General features: G+C 48.0%; 1 protein-coding gene across 1 annotated transcript in view; it reads left to right on the plus strand.

Moving 5' to 3' along the window:
• Positions 1 to 16084, plus strand: part of Acsbg1 (acyl-CoA synthetase bubblegum family member 1) — an 83874-nt gene extending 67790 nt beyond the window's left edge. Inside the window, exons 8-14 of the mRNA XM_045160729.1 lie at positions 143 to 319; positions 2210 to 2391; positions 5805 to 6035; positions 6614 to 6831; positions 12286 to 12425; positions 13114 to 13360; positions 15469 to 16084. Coding sequence (XP_045016664.1) covers positions 143 to 319; positions 2210 to 2391; positions 5805 to 6035; positions 6614 to 6831; positions 12286 to 12425; positions 13114 to 13360; positions 15469 to 15554 — 1281 coding nt within the window. The 3' untranslated portion in view covers positions 15555 to 16084. The remainder of the gene's footprint in view (positions 1 to 142; positions 320 to 2209; positions 2392 to 5804; positions 6036 to 6613; positions 6832 to 12285; positions 12426 to 13113; positions 13361 to 15468) is intronic.
• The last annotated feature ends 129 nt before the right edge of the window (positions 16085 to 16213 follow it).

Genomic DNA, 16213 nt, shown 5'->3' on the forward strand with positions numbered 1-16213 from the left:
CTTTAAAAAACAAAAGGAGGAGGTACCTATTTTTGGAGTCCTCAGAGAAGTACCCTTAAGCTCCCAGGATGACCACAGTGGTGCGCACTGCCTAGACCGGCTGTGGGCATTGCGGAGAAACCATCTTTCCTCCCTCACCCAGATCACATGGACAGCAAGGTATGGCAGCCAGGCCGGTGACATTCAGCCTGCGGAAGTTCTGCAGGAGGTGGTGGTCAGCTACCTGCCCCTGAGCCACATCGCCGCCCAGATGTATGACTTGTGGACCGGTATTCAGTGGGGGGCCCAGGTCTGCTTCGCACAGCCTGATGCCCTGAAGGTCAGTGGGTCCTGCTATGTGGGCGTCCAATATGAAAGCAAGGGGGTGCCAGGTGTGTGTTCAAGCATGCGGGTCCTGCGCATGCCCCTGTGGGTTGCTGGCTCCCTTTACATGCATTAGTCACAGTACTTTCAGTTGCCATTGGCACAGCCTGATTCAAATGACCAAACAAGTCGGGAAGCAGATAGCGTTACAGTGAGTCATATTAGAGAAGCTCGCTGGGTCGTAAGCACCATCGAGCCTGGCCATCTTGGAGTATGACCACAAGATAGGGACAAGATGGCCACAGCCTCTCCCTGCATTCCAGTCTAGTAAACTACAACTATTTTTTTTAATTTTTATTTATTTATTTATTTGAGAGCGACAGACACAGAGAGAAAGACAGATAGAGGGAGAGAGAGAGAATGGGCGCGCCAGGGCTTCCAGCCTCTGCAAACGAACTCCAGACGCGTGCGCCCCCTTGTGCATCTGGCTAACGTGGGACCTGGGGAACCGAGCCTCGAACCGGGGTCCTTAGGCTTCACAGGCAAGCGCTTAACCGCTAAGCCATCTCTCCAGCCCTTTTATTTTGTTTTATTTATTTTGGTTTTTTGAGGTAGTGTCTCAATCTAGTCCAGGCTGATCTGGAATTTATTATATAGTCTCTGGGTGGCCCCGAACTCATGATGATCCTCTTACCTCTACCTCCCGAGCGCTGGGATTAAAGGTGCGCATCACCATGCCGGTGGATGTTTTATTTTAACCATCAGGAAAAGTTTCAAAAGGCCTCCTGGCAGGCTTCCCTGACCCGACATCTCAGTGACCTGAACAATGGTACATGTCTGTTCCTAAAGTAAACATCGCACTGAGGAAATGGGGTTAGCAGATCTCTGTTTGTTATTGCTGCTGTTGAGACAGGCTCTTGTGTAACCTAGGCTGGCCTCCCACTCACTATGTAGCCAAGAACAACTTTGAACTTCTGATCCTCCTGCCTCTGCCTCCTGAGTGCTGGGATTACAAGCATGCCCGCCACACCCAGTTTATGGGGTGCTGGGGCTCAAACCCAGGGTTGCTTGCATGCTATGCATGTACTCTGCCAACCCCAACCTCTGTCTTGTCTTTGGAGACAATGACTCATTATGTAGCCCAGGCTAGTTTTGGACTCACTTCATAGCCTTGTTTAGCTTCAAACTCATCCTTCTCCTGCTGTGGACTCCCAAGTGCTGGGATTACACATATGCACCACTATACCAGCTAAATAGGGTTATCATGGTTTATTTTGTTTGTTTGTTTATTTATTTATTGGTTTTTCAAGGTAGGGTCTTGCTCTAGCCCAGGCTAACATGGAATTCACTATGTAATCTCAGGGTGGCCTCAAACCTATGGCAGTCCTCCTACGTCTGCCTCCCGAGTGCTGGGATTAAAGGCATGCACCACCATGCCTGGCATTTTTAAAATTTTATTTTATTTTATTTTATTTGAGAGAGAGAATATGGGCATACTACAGCCTCTTTCAACTGCAACTGAACTCCAGACGCATGTATCTGGCTTTGTGTGGGTACTGGGCAATTGAACCCAGGCTATCAGGCTTTGCAAACAAGTGCCTTTTGCCCCAGAGCCATCTCCCCGGCCTGGGTTATCATGTTTGAGTTAGATAAATGCAGAGGGAGCTGAGGGATCGAGATATTTCTCAAGTATTTGACCCCCTTGGTACATGAACGACAGCAGCTTCCATTATAAAAGGGTGGGGGAGACAGCTGCCGAGCCCCGGCCAACATCACAAGCTGAGCACGGGTGTGTGCACGCTTGCAGAGACGTCTGTGTGCAGCAGGCACACTGTGAGCTACGCGTGCACGGCCTGGGGAGAGATCCGGCAGTCCCTGAGCTCTGCTTCTCCCTGGCCTTGAACAGGGGAGCCTGGTGAACACGCTGCGGGAGGTGGAGCCCACGTCCCACATGGGGGTGCCCCGTGTGTGGGAGAAGATCATGGAGCGCATCCAGGAGGTGGCGGCTCAGTCGGGTTTCATCCGGCGCAAGATGCTGTTGTGGGCCATGTCAGTGACCTTGGAGCAGAACCTCACCTGTCCTATCAGGTAAATTGGAGGACTGGGGAGCAGCGGAGCTGGCTCACAGCCCCAAACACAACCAAGGACCCGATAGGCTGGTCTTGGTTCCAGAAGCCTGCCACTTTGGAGTCTTCTACCCTCCCCATCCCACCCACACGCATACTTACGCAGGGGTCTGTCAGTGGCTGGCTTACACTCGTACACCCATTACAGACCTGGAAGGTGCCTTTGGGCTCCAGCTGGGAGGACTGACTTGCTTCTTCTGATGAATCCATCTTCCTAGGGACAGATCGCCTCGCCACAGTGTCCTGATGTTTCCTGTCCTCAGTAGGTGGCTGCAGTGGGCTGTAGTGATCCTGGCTCAGTCTTCCCAGAATCCCGTGTGGTCATTCAGATTTCACTCCCCTCCACCTGTGGGCTTTTTGTGGATTTTTTTTTTTTTTTTTTTTTGAGGTAGGGTCTCACTCTAGCCCAAGCTGACCTGGAATTCACTATGTAGTCTCAGACTGGCTTAGAACTCACAGTTATCTTCCTACCTCTGCCTCCCGAGTGCTGGGATTAAAGGCGCATACCATCATGTCTAGCCCCTCCACTTTTTTTTTGAGACAGGGTCTTATGTAGTCCAGCCACGAACTTACTATGTAAGTTACTTGAACTAACTTGAACTTACTATGTAACCAAAGATGACCTTGAACTTCTGCTCCTCTTTCTCCACCTCCCTAGTGTTGGACTTACGGCGTGTGCCACATAGCAATGTGGGAGCATCCACACCATAAGTGTGGCCTAGTTTCGATCTAGCAACAGTTTCAGGGTTTAGAATTTACCTCAGTGGTAGAGTACTTAGCAAATTCAAGGCCCTAGTTTCAGGCCCCAGAACCACAAAAGAGAAAGAAAGAAAGAAAGAAAGAAAGAAAGAAAGAAAGAAAGAAAGAAAGAAAGAAGGAAGGAAGGAAGGAAGGAAGGAAGGAAGGAAGGAAGGAAGGAAGGAAGGGGAAAGGAAGGAAGGAAAGAAAGGAAGGAAGGAAGGAAGGAAGGAAGGAAGGAAGGAAGGAAGGAAGGAAGGGAGAGAGAAAGAGAGAGAGAGAGAGAGAAAGAAAGAAAGAAAGAAAGAGAGAGAAGGGGAAGGGAGGAGAGGAGAGGGGAGGGGAAGGAAAAGGAAGAAGAAAGAAAGAAAAAGAGAGAGAGAGGAAGGCAGGAAGGGAAGGAAAGGAAGGAAAGAAAGAAGGAAAGGAAAAGAAAGGAATAAGGAATAAAAGAAATAAAGGAAGGGAGGGAAGAAAAGGAAGGAAGGAAGAAGGAAGGAAAGAAGGGCTGGAGAGCTTAGTGGTTGAGGTACTTGCCTGAAAAGCCTAAGAACTCAGGTTCAATTCCCCAATACACACATAAGTCAGATGCACAAGGTGGCACATGCGTTTAGAGTTCATTTACAGTCACTAGAGTCCTTGGTTTGCACCTTTCTCTCTCTTTCTCTCTCTATCTATCTCTTTAAATGAAGGAAGGAGGGAAGGAAGGAAAGAAAGAACGAAGGAAGGGAGGGAAAAGAGAAATAAAGAAGACAGAGGAAGGGAAGAAGAGAGGGGAAAGGGAAGGAAGGAGAGGGAATTTCTATTACTAGCATGCCTTTGAAGTATGTCAGTTTCATGAGAAACATGGACACATCTGTGTGCCTACAGCGGTACTGTGTATATCTACAGTACGCACATGAAAATGAATATACAGCAGAGTCTGGCAGTTCAAGCTGGAAATGCCAGCACCTGGGAGGCTGAGGCAAGAGGAGTAAGAGTTCAAGGCTTGCCTGGGCTACTTAAAGAGTGAGTTGAAGGCCTGAATAAATTAGCAAGACTTTTTTGTTTTTTAAGAGAGGGCTGAGGAGATGGCTCAGTGTGTGAAGCGCTTGCCACACAAGCATGCAGACCTGAGTTCAGATCCCCAACACGCACATAAAAGCTGGCTGTGTTGGCACGTGCCTGTAATTCCAGCGTGGAGAGTGAAGAAGCCAGGGTGTCCAGGGCTTGCTGGCTAACCAGCCGAACCCAATTCCTGAGCTCTAGGTTCAGCACAAGATCCTGTCTCAAAAGCAAAGTGGAGGGCGGTAGAGATGGTTTAGCAGTTAAGGCGCATGCCTGCTAAGCCTAAGGACCCAGGTTTGATTCTCCACATCCCACATAAGCCTGATGCACATGGTGGCGCAAGCGTCTGGAGTTTGTTTTCAGTAGCTAGAGGCCCTGGCGCACTCATTCTCCCTCTCTCTTTCCCTCTCTGTCTCAAATAAATAAATTAAATTTTTAAAAAATGTGGAGAAGCTGGGCATGGTGGTGCATGCCTTTAATCCCAGCACTTGGGAGGTAGAGGTAGGAGGATCACCGTGAGTTCGAGGCCACCCTGAGACTCCATAGTTAATTCCAGGTCAACCCGGACCAGAGTAAGACCCTACCTCAAAACACCAAAAAAAAAAAAAAAAAAAACTCAAATAAATAAAGTGGAGAGTGACAGAGGAAGACACCTGATGTTGACCTTTGGCCTACACACATACACACACACACACTCACACATACAGGCCCATACAAACACACAAGACCCTGCTGTAAATTAAGAGAGGGTTCTGTAGTTGCAGCTGAGTGATAGAGCATTTGCCTAAAGTGCAAGGCCCTGAGTTTTATCCCCAGCACTGGAGAGAGAGAAATGAATATGTATGAACAAAGCATCTGTGGTCTTCAGATAGAATAATACACATGTATAAAGTGTGTCCCTTCATACAAACCTCTGAACATGTGTGCTAGATATGTGCAAATATGTATGCTACCTGCATTATTGCCTGTGCATATAGTTCAATAGGACTACATTTGCACGCAAGCAGATACACTCACGCTGACATAGACATGTATGTTCATACTGCATGCAGGGCCAACACTGAAAATGTTTAACATTGGGTGGGCATGATGGTGCACGCCTTTAATTCTAGCACTCAGGAGGCAGAGGTAGGAGGATCGCCGTGAGTTCGAGGCCACCTTAGGACTACATAGTGAATTCCAGGTCAGCCTGGGCTAAAGTGAGACCCTACCTCGGAAAAAAAAAAAATATATTTAACAAAAAGGTCAGCATTAGGGGCTGAGAGATGGCTTAGTGGTTAAGGCACATGCCTGCGCAGCCTAAGGACCCAGGTTTGATTCTCCAGGTCCCACATAAGCCAGATACACATGGTGGTGCATGTGTCTAGAGTTTGTTTGCAGTGGCTAGAGGCCCTGATGTGCCCATTCTCTCTCTCTCTCCCTCTCTCTGTGTCTCTAATAAATAAATAATTTTTAAAAAAGGTCAGCATTGGCTCCACTTCATCCAAACAGACAGCTGGAATGGCTGAGCCAGTACGTGTCCACACAATGCCCACTCCTTGGTGGATGTGGAAACATTCCTTCTTTCACTTACCGTTCTTCCTCCTCTAGTGAGCTGAAGCCCTTCACAAGCAGACTGGCGGATTACCTGGTGCTGGCCAGGGTCCGTCAGGCTTTGGGCTTTGCCAAGTGTCAGAAGAACTTTTACGGGGCGGCGCCCATGACCACAGAGACGCAGCACTTCTTCCTGGGCCTCAACATCCCCTTGTACGGAGGCTATGGTCTCAGTGAGTCCACAGGCCCCCACTTCATGTCCAGCCCCTACAACTTCCGGCTCTACAGGTGAGGCCCGAAGCTATGACTAATACCAGGTATCCTTGCTCCTGACCTATGGGCACCCGAGTGCCAACCTAAACCCTCCCCTTGCTTACTGTCCTCCACCCAGGGGGCTGTGGCTGAGAACAGCCCAGGTCCACTGACAGCCAGGCTCCTTGATGGGGTGATCTCCTCCTCGCCTTTAGTCCACTGTGGGTGGGGGGCCAGGGGGTGAGAGGTGCTGTAGAGGAACCAATGGGCAGGCTCACACTTGGGTGGGGTGGGGGGCTAGCTTTCTGGTGAGAGGGCGATTGGTTCTGGGGAGTAATTCGAAGGTGGTCTGCTGTGCTTTGATACACCCCCCCTCCCTGTCTGCCATGACAACGCTCCAAGTTCTACCATTGGCACTTTGGTGACTCATTCATTCATGAAACCCTTTAACTAACCCTTCCTCATACCTCTGAGGTCCCCCATTGAATCACACAGACTCCCAGAGCCGACCCCCTACCCATCTGTGGAGTCTGAGAGGTTGGGGATCCTGGGGCTCCCCAGCAGGAGATTGATCCAGGTCTCCCTCCAACCGCTACAACTCCCCCCATCACTAGCTCTGGCAAGGTGGTGCCAGGCTGCCGAATGAAGCTGGTGAACCAGGATGCAGATGGCATCGGTGAGATCTGCCTGTGGGGCCGCACCATCTTCATGGGCTACCTGAACATGGAAGACAAAACGTGTGAGGCCATCGACTCCGAAGGCTGGCTCCACACGGGTGACACTGGCCGCCTGGACGCTGATGGCTTCCTCTATATCACTGGGCGCCTCAAAGGTGAGCACCCCCAGCCTGGGGCAGGCAGGCATTGGAGCCTACAGTATATATATATATATGCACACACACACACACACATACATACATACATACATACACATATATGCAAGGAAAGAGAATGGATGCGCCACAGCCTTTAGCCATTGCAAATGAACTCTAGATGCATGAATCATTTTATGCATCTCGGGGAATCAAACCCAGGTTGTTAGGGAGGGGCCAGAAGGTCCAAACATTTGGGCTGTATGGGCCATTGGGCCCTGGTACCTAAGACTGGCTCCAGGGTGTTCCATATGTCATGCACATGCGCCACCTGGTGTTTGTCTTTGTGATGACAAGTAAGGAAACCTACTATCCCTACGCTGGAATACAGAGCAGCCAAAAAACAAAAAGCAGCAGGAATTGTCCCCTTGTATGGTGAAATGTCCAAATCCCGTTTTTTCAAGATAGGGTCTCCCAGGCTGACCTGGAATTCACTATGTAGTTTCAGGATGACCTTGAACTCACAGCGATCCTCCTACCTCTACCTCCCGACCGCCTCAAATCCTTTTCTCTAAAAACATAAATGGGGCCTGCATCACTCAAAAGAGAACTTCCTTTCTTTATCGTCCTGCAGTGACACCTTTGCCATTTATCAAGCACCTGTCTTAAGAGAGGTCTGTTTTGGGGGATGGAGAGATAGATGCTCGGTGGTTAAGGCACTTGCCTGCAAAGCCTAAGGACCAGAGGACCCAGGTTCAATTCCCCAGTACCCATGTAAAGCCAGATGCACTAGCTGGTTCATGCATCTGGAGTTTGTTCGCAGTGGCTAGAGGCCTTGGCACCCCCATTCTCTTCCTGTCTCTCAAATTACTAAATATAATCTTAAAAAGAGAGATGTATTTTGGGGCTGTATTCTGTTCCATTGCTCAGATTATTCATCCTTGTATCAGTATCCAAGTGTCTTCACTTTTGTAGCTTTATGATAGGGCTGGCTGGTTGTGTAAATTCTCCAAGGTGACCTTGGCTATTTCTACCATTATCACATGAATTTTAGTATCAATTTATTTTAAAAGCTGGCTTAAATTTAAATACTGATTTTTGGTTTTTTCAAGGTAGGATCTTGTTCTAGCTCAGGCTGACTTGGAATTCACTGTGTATTCTCAGGGTGGCCTCCAACTCATGGCAATCCTCCTACTTCTGCCTTCCAGTGCTGGGATTAAAGGCGGGTGCCACCATGCCTGGCTTAGATATTGATTTTATGGAAGTTATAGATTAGTTTGGTGAGGATGTGCATCTTTCATGCATTGAGTTTTCAGTCTGCAAGTATAGTATCTCTATCCCTCCATGTACTTAGGTCTTTAAATGTCTTTCTCTTGACAATGTATTATGGTTTTCAGTGTGGAGAATTGTGTGTGTGTGTTTGTGAGGTACAGTCTCACTCTAGCCCAGGCTGACCTGAAATTCACTCTGCAGTCTCAGGGTGGCCTTGAACTCATGGCAGTCCTCCTACTTCTGACTCCCAAGTGCTGGGATTAAAAGCATGTGTCACCACACCCAGCTGAGAACTTTTTATTTTTTATTTACTTTTATTAATTGCTTATTTATTTGAGATAGGGTTTCACTGTAGATCAGATTGATCTGGAACTCACTCTGTAGCTCCAGGCAGGGGTCAAACCTATGGCAATCCATCTACCTCTGCCTCCTGAGAGCTGGGACAAAAGATGAGTACCACCACTCCCATCCTAAAGCTTTTATTTTTTTTAATTTTTATTTTTATTTATTTATTTGAAAGCAATGGACACAGAGAGAGAGAGAGGGGCAGATAGGGAGAGAGAGAGAATGGGCGCGCCAGGGCCTACAGCCACTGCAAACGAACTCCAGACGCGTGCGCCCCCTTGTGCATCTGGCTAACGTGGGTCCTGGAAAATCAAGCCTTGAACCGGGGTCCTTAGGCTTCACAGGCAAGCGCTTACCTGCTAAGCCATCTCTCCAGCCCCCTAAAGCTTTTATTTTTATGCTACTGTAAATAGCATCATTTAAATAATTTTGTTTTCAAGCTGGACATTACCTATAAGCCCAGCACTCAGGAAGCAGAGGTAGGAGGATCACCATTGAGTTTGAGGCCCACCTGAGACTACATAGTGAATTCCAGGTCAGCCTGGGCTAGAATAAGACCCTACCTAGAAAAAAAAAAAAATTGTTTTTTTGGTTTCTATTTGTGATACATAGAAATATAATTGTTAAGTTTTTGTACATTGGCCTTGGAGTAAATGACTTTGTTTTTATGGTTCTTCATAGACAAGCACTCTACCACTGAGATATATCCCAGTTTCTTTTTGTACTTAAAAAAAAAAACATTTTATTTATCTATTTATTCATTCATTCATGAGAGAATATGGGCATGCCAGGGCCTTCTGCCACTGAAAAGCAACACCAGACACATTCACCATTTTGTGTGTCTGGCTTACCGTGGGTATTGGGGAATCAAACCCAGGCTGTCAGGCTTTGCAAGCTAGCACCTTTAACCACTGAACCATCTCCCCAGCCCTCTTTTTTGCTTGTATATTTATTTATTTGTTTTAGAGAGAGAGGAGAGAGATAGAGAATTGATGCCCAGGGCCTCAGCCACTGCAATCAAACTACATACATTTACACCACCTAGTGGGTATGTGCGACCTTGCACTTGCCTCACCTTTGTGCATCTGGTTATTGTGGGAGCTTGAGAGTAGAACATGAGTCATTAGGCTTTGCAGGCAAGCGCCTTAACCACTGAGCTATTTCTCCAGCCCAGTTTTGCTTTTTATTTTGAGTTACTTTGTTAGGTTGCCCAGGCTGGCTTCAAACTTTCAATCCTTATGACTCACCTCTCAAGTAACTGGGATTTCTTGCAAGGAGAGAGAGAGGGAGAGAGAATGAGAGAGAATATGGGCATGCCAGGGCCTTTAGCCACTGCATTCAAACTCCAGATGCATGTGCTACCTTGTTCATGTGGCTTACATAGGTACTAGGGAATTAAACCTGGGTACCTGGGTCTCCAGGCTTTGAAGGCTAGCACCTCAACCACTAAGCCATCTCTCCAGCCTGTTTTATTTCCATTCCTTATGAAGCATTTTCTTTTTTTTTTTTTTAAGTTTTTTTGTTCATTTTTTATTTATTTATTTGAGAGCGACAGACATAGAGAGAAAGACACATAGAGGGAAAGAGAGAGAATGGGCACGCCAGGGCTTCCAGCCACTGCAAACGAGCTCCAGACGCGTGCGCCCCCTTGTGCATCTGGCTAACGTGGGACCTGGGGAACCGAGCCTCGAACCGGGGTCCTTAGGCTTCACAGGCAAGCGCTTAACTGCTAAGCCATCTCTCCAGCCCTTATGAAGCATTTTCTTGTCTTACTTAAGTGGGACAACATACCCCAGCCCCCAACAACACTGAATGGAAGTGACAATAGATGGTCTGGAAGTAGAGCTTGTGGCTGGAGCACTTGCCCAACATGTTTGGTTTGGTTTGTGGCACCTTAGAAAGAAATTTTAAAAGTGGTCATCCTTGCTTTGTTCCTGATCTTAGGAAAGCTGCCTCAATATTTCATTGTTAAGTACTCTCGTGGTTCACTGTGGATATTTTCTAAATATCCCTTACCAGATTAAGGAAATTCCTTTCCTAGTTTGCTAAGTTGTTTTTTTTTTCAAATTTGTATTTAGTTATTTGCAAGCAGAGAGAGAGATAGAAGAGAGACAGTGAGAATGGGTGCACCAGGGCCTCCAGCTGTTCAGACTCCAGATGCATGTGCCACTTTATGTATCTGGCTTTACATGAGTAGTGGGGAATCGAACTTAGGTTGGTAGGCTTTGCAGGCAGCAAGTGCCTTACCCACTGAGCCACCTCTCCAGCCCTCAGGGGTTTACTTACTGAAGATGCTGGTAGGAGTGAGGAAGGTGGGAATGACAAAGAAATGGCAAGAATGAGGAAGCACATGCAGATAGATATGAGCGAGGCTCGCGTCCATCTGTCCTGTTTCCAGAGTGTGTCTTTTCCTCTCTACCCTCTGCTCTCCCAAACAAGCCCTGATCTTTTGAACTCTTGATTAGTTTGGATTTGTTTTGGTCTGAGGCAGGGTCTCATTCTAGCCCAGGCTGACCTCAAATTCACAGCGATCCTCCTACCTCTTCTTCCCCAGGCTAGAATTAAAGCATGCGCCACCAACGCCCGCCTGGCTGAACTCTTACTGTTTTCCTCTCTGGTCAGCTCATCCCCTTAATGGCCTTCTTCACCCCAAACTTTGACTCAGACTGTGCAGTGATTCCCACCTGCCTGTTTGAGGGTCAGCTCCTTGATCTGCCTTGTCATCACCCCTGAACCCTCTTCACCCTTGCCTCATGTACTAGGGATTTTCCTTGTTGCTGTGACAAATACCCCGACAAAAGTAATTCAAGGAAGGAAGGGCTTGTCTCAACTTCAGTCCGAGGTCACCGTCCGTCATGACTGGGAAGGAACGATGGCAGGAGCATGGGGTTGTGGGAGAAATTTTAGGAATTTCATCCCTGGAGGTAAGCCGTCACTCCGAATAGGAAGAAGACTGTGAACTGCATGTGGAGGATCTCGGCCTGGGCTCTTCCTCCAGAAACACTCAATAAGTATCTGAATGAGGAGCCGGGCATGGTGGTGCACACCTTTCTTTAATCCCAGCACTCAGAGGCAGAGGTACGAGAATCGCTGTGAGTTCGAGGCCACCCTGAGACTGCATAGTGAATTCCAGGTCAGCCTGGGTTAGAGTGAGACCCTACCTCGAAAAACAAAAAAAAAATTTTAAAAAGTACAATAGTGAAACATGGCAGAAGGATACTGTGAGAACAGCTCAGAGAAGGAGAGTTCAGTGTGGACTGAGTTACAAAAGTCTTCTTAAAAAATTTTATTTATTTATCTGAGAAAGAAAGAGGCCGAGGGGGGCAATGGCGAGAAGGGGCGTGCCAGGTCACTGCAAACTAAACTCCAGTCACGTGCATCACCTTGTGCACCTGGTTTACATGGGTACTGGGGAATCAAACCTGGGTCCTTAGGCTTAGCAGGTAAGCACCTTAACCACTAAGCCATCTCCCCAGCCCCAAGAACCTGCTTCTGTCGAGGATGATGGTGAGGACTGAGTGACGCTGTATGTAAGGCACTCAGCTTGGCATCTGAGAATGGCAAATGGTTGTCGGCCACAACCAGGGAAAGGCTCTTACTTAAGGGCAGGGCAGGTTGCCAATGAGGGGACCAGGGATGAGCTGACTGAGCAGGGAGGATCCCAGGTATTGAGACCCAGTAAGTTGTTCTCTAAGGCTTCCATGGTCCCCCAACTACGAGGGGGTTTGGAAGCCTGGCCATGCTTTGTGGCCACGGAGACAGTCATCTCTCCCGCACTGTACCTGCGGCTCAGGCCCGCCCCCAGCTGGGGCCAAGGTGGAGCCGAGGTTCAGCCAGGGCCTGGCCTTGTCTCCCCAGAACTGATCATAACCGCTGGTGGGGAGAACGTGGCCCCTCTGCCCATCGAGCAGTCTGTGAAGACCGAACTGCCCCTCATCAGTAACGCCGTGTTGATCGGGGACCGGAGGAAGTTCCTAACGATGCTGCTCACCCTGAAGGTGCGTCAGGGGCCCTGGCTCAGGAGGTGTCGCTGGTGGGTGGTGGGTCAAGGGCCCGGCTGACTCCCATAGCTGTATTCTGACGTCGCCCAGCCGCTGCTGAGAAGTAAGGGGAGATGGGAATCCCTTTGCGCCGGTGGGCTGCTGGGATGGGATCCTTTCCATGTTGCTGGTACATTCCAGTTTACAGAGTGCCGTGTGCGCCACAGCCCACAGGAGCATGGCCCCCGCTGTCCTGGTGAACTGATTGGATGGGTTCCCAAGCACAGCTCCTTCCTTCCAGCACACCTCTGGGCTTAGAATAGTAGTTTCCGGTTTTCTCTCTAGAACCATTTTTCTTTATTTTTATTTTTCCATAATTTATCTTACTTGGAAAGGGGAGAAAGAGAGGCAGGGAGAAACAGAAAAAGAATGGGCGTGTCAGGGCTGCTAGCAGCTGAAAATGAACTCCAGACCCATGCACCACCATGTGCCTCTGGCTTACGCAGGTACTGGGGACAAACCTATGTCCTTAGGCTTTGCAAGCAAGCTCCTTAACCACTACGCCATCTCTCCAGCCCTCTAGAACAATTACTTTGAAACTGAGCTCACGGTGATTCCCACTTTGCCATCTAGGACCTCTTTCCAAACCAGGGCTTGGTCCTGTGCAGCAAGAATGGGTCCTCATCTGGGTCTTCTGGCTTTTTAGTGCACCCTGGACCCAGACACCTCGGAGCCCACCAACAACCTGACTGAGCAAGCTATGGAGTTCTGCCAGAGAGTGGGCAGCAGAGCCAGCACCGTGTCAGAGATTGTGGGGCAGAGGGACGAAGCTGTGTATCGGGCCATTGAAGAAGGGATCCAGAGGGTTAATGCCAACGCGGCAGCTCGGCCGTACCACATCCAGAAGTGGGCCATCCTTGAGCGCGACTTCTCCATTTCGGGTGGAGAGCTGGGTAGGTTTTTCTTTTCACCCTTCCAGGGCCTGTGGGGGAGCGCAGTGGCCTTGCCAGTGGCAAAGGGGGAACCCATGAGTGGGTAGCAGTGGCAGCAGGTGTCACATAGGGCATTGAAGGACACCCATTCCTTCTTCCTAAGGAGGAGGTCTGCTTGTTGTGGGCACGGACTTCTGGTGGTGTTGGGCTGTGAAATATACAGTCACCTCTACATCCATTCTGGATTCAACAATGTTGGACCCGTCCCATCAATATGCTCAAATTGAATTCAAGGTTAATCAAATGGAAGATGCCCTCTCAAAGAAATTTATAAATGACCCTAATCTTGATGCTTCAGTTACACAGTTCATTAGGCACAAAAGGAATTCTAAATTCTTCAGGACCCCAAGTCAAAGTCCTTTCAACCTTGGGGTTTTTTGTTTTGTTTTGTTTTGTTTTTTTAATTTACTTGAGAGAGAGTCAGATAGAGAATGGATGCTTCCAGGACCTCTAGCCACTGCAAATGAACGCCCCAGAAGCATGTGCCACCTTGTGCATCTAGCTTACGTGGGGAATTGAACCTGGGTCCTTAGGCTTTGCAGGCAAGCTCTTTAACCACTCTCCACAGTGCAACCTTGCTTTCTTTTGTTTGTTTTATTTTATTTTATGAGGTAGCATCTTACTCTAGCTCAGGCTGACCTGGAATTTCCTCAGGGTGGCCTCAGACTCATGGCAATCCTCCTACCTCTGTCTCCCAAGTGCTGAGATTAAAGGTGTGTGCCACCACACCCAGCCTTTTGCTCTTTTGTCATCTTTAAATTTTTATTTGTTTATTTCTTATTTATCAGAGAGAAAGAGAGAGGCAGAGAGAATGAGAATGGCCACATCAAGGCCTCTAGCCACTGCAAACAAAGTCCAGATGCATGCACCACTATGTGTATCTGGCTTACATGGGTTCTGGGGAGTTTAACCTGGGTCCTAAGGTTTTGCAGGCAAGCACCTCAACCACTAAGCCATCTCTCCAGCCCATAATTTTTTTTATGAGAGAGAACTGGTATGCCAGGGCCTCCAGCTACTGCAACTGAACTCGATTCATGTCACCTTGTGCACATGTGTAACCTTGCACACTTGTGTCACCTTGTGCATCTGGCTTACGTGGGACCTAGAGAGTCAAACATGCATCCTTAGGCTTCACGGGTAAGCACCTTAACCACTAAACCATCTCTGCAGCCCGTTGAGCCACATTCTTGACCTTTACTCACTAGATTCCAGTATTACTTGCTATTCTGTTGTATCAACCAAACCTATCGCTATAAGCCATCTAGAGATGATTTAAAATATATGGGAAAGCCAGGCGTGGTGGTACACGCCTTTAATCCCAGCACTCGGGAGGCAGAGGTAGGAGGATCACCGTGAGTTCAAGGCCACCCTGAGACTACAGAGTAAATTCCAAGTCAGCCTTAATTAGAGTGAGACTCTACCTCGAAAAACCAAAAATAAATAATTAATTAAAATATATGGGAATTTTGTTTTGTTTTTGTTTTTTGAGGTAGTGTTTTACCCTAGCCCAGGCTGACCTGGAATTCACTCTGTAGTCTCAGGGTGGCCTCGACCTCATGGCGATCCTCCTACCTCTGCCTCCTTCCTAAGTGTTGGGATTAAAGCACCAGCTAGATTTGAGCACTTTGATTTAGGTATCTGAAGTCCTGGAACCATTCCTACTGTATTCCAAGGGCTAAGTGTGTTCATTTAAGGGAAAGAATTGAGGACAAGGATGGGAACAGGTCAACGGGAAGCTGGACATGGCTACATTTTCAGTATATACTAGAAAGAACCTGGAGTCATTTCTAATTTTGGAAGTGGCACCCTATCATGTCCTCTGAATTCTGATTGCAGACCAACCCTCACCCACCTTGGAACAGGGCAGCGCAAGGGATAAAAATGCCATCACCTTCGAGGCTAGCTACACGGCCTCAGCTATATGTCTCCCTAACTCCCCGACTTTTGGGTTTCCCTAAGTTTATGTCTTTGTCTTATACTTTTTGGAGTCTTCCAAGTTTGTCTTTTTCTTATACTTTCTGGAGTCTCCCAGCCTGGACCTCACTTCTTTCTTCAAATCTCTCTTTCAGGCCCTACCATGAAACTGAAACGGCTCACAGTTCTGGAGAAGTACAAAGATATCATTGATTCCTTTTACCAAGAGAAAAAAAAGTAGTTTGGGGCTGTCCTGGGGTTTCTGCTAAGGCAGCTGTCCAAGCACTTTCCTAGCTCCAGGTGTCTGGGGTTGGGCATGGCGACTCTGTCCCATTCCTAGTTCAGGGTACATAGCACTGGCCTAGCTAATTCTTTCCCAGGCAGATAGTTTAAATATTGCTTCCTGTCCAAGTGTCAGATGAGATCCATTCTCCTTCCCGAACGGAAAGGCTGGCCATTTTGGACTTGGGTCGAGGTGGATGTAACAAGCTGCTGGCTTACTTAACAGATCTGCCAGTGACAAGCTGCTGGGGGAAGAGGGAAAGGGATGACGGTCCTATTAACTAATGTGCTGCAGCAACAGCAGTCACAGCTCACCTAACGGCCTGACTTAACTCTGGAATCTTCTCAAGACACTACCGACGCTCATGTAATGCCAGATATTACTCCACCTCACACACACCAACTGCTTGGTACTTAAAACTGCTGCTGCTGCCTATGTGCCTAGATTTCATGTGTAACTTGACTATTAAACCTTTTAACACAACTGCCCACAAGTATTTCAACTTTTTTTTTTTTTAAAGCAAGCGGGACAGAGTAGAGAATACTTAACCCACAAAAGTGTGTGTAATGGGCATGACAAATCACTTGTGCCCTGGAATCAACAAAGGTGCAGAATGA

This window comes from Jaculus jaculus, chromosome 10 (genome assembly GCF_020740685.1).
Source record: "Jaculus jaculus isolate mJacJac1 chromosome 10, mJacJac1.mat.Y.cur, whole genome shotgun sequence".
Classification (NCBI taxonomy): domain Eukaryota; kingdom Metazoa; phylum Chordata; class Mammalia; order Rodentia; family Dipodidae; genus Jaculus; species Jaculus jaculus.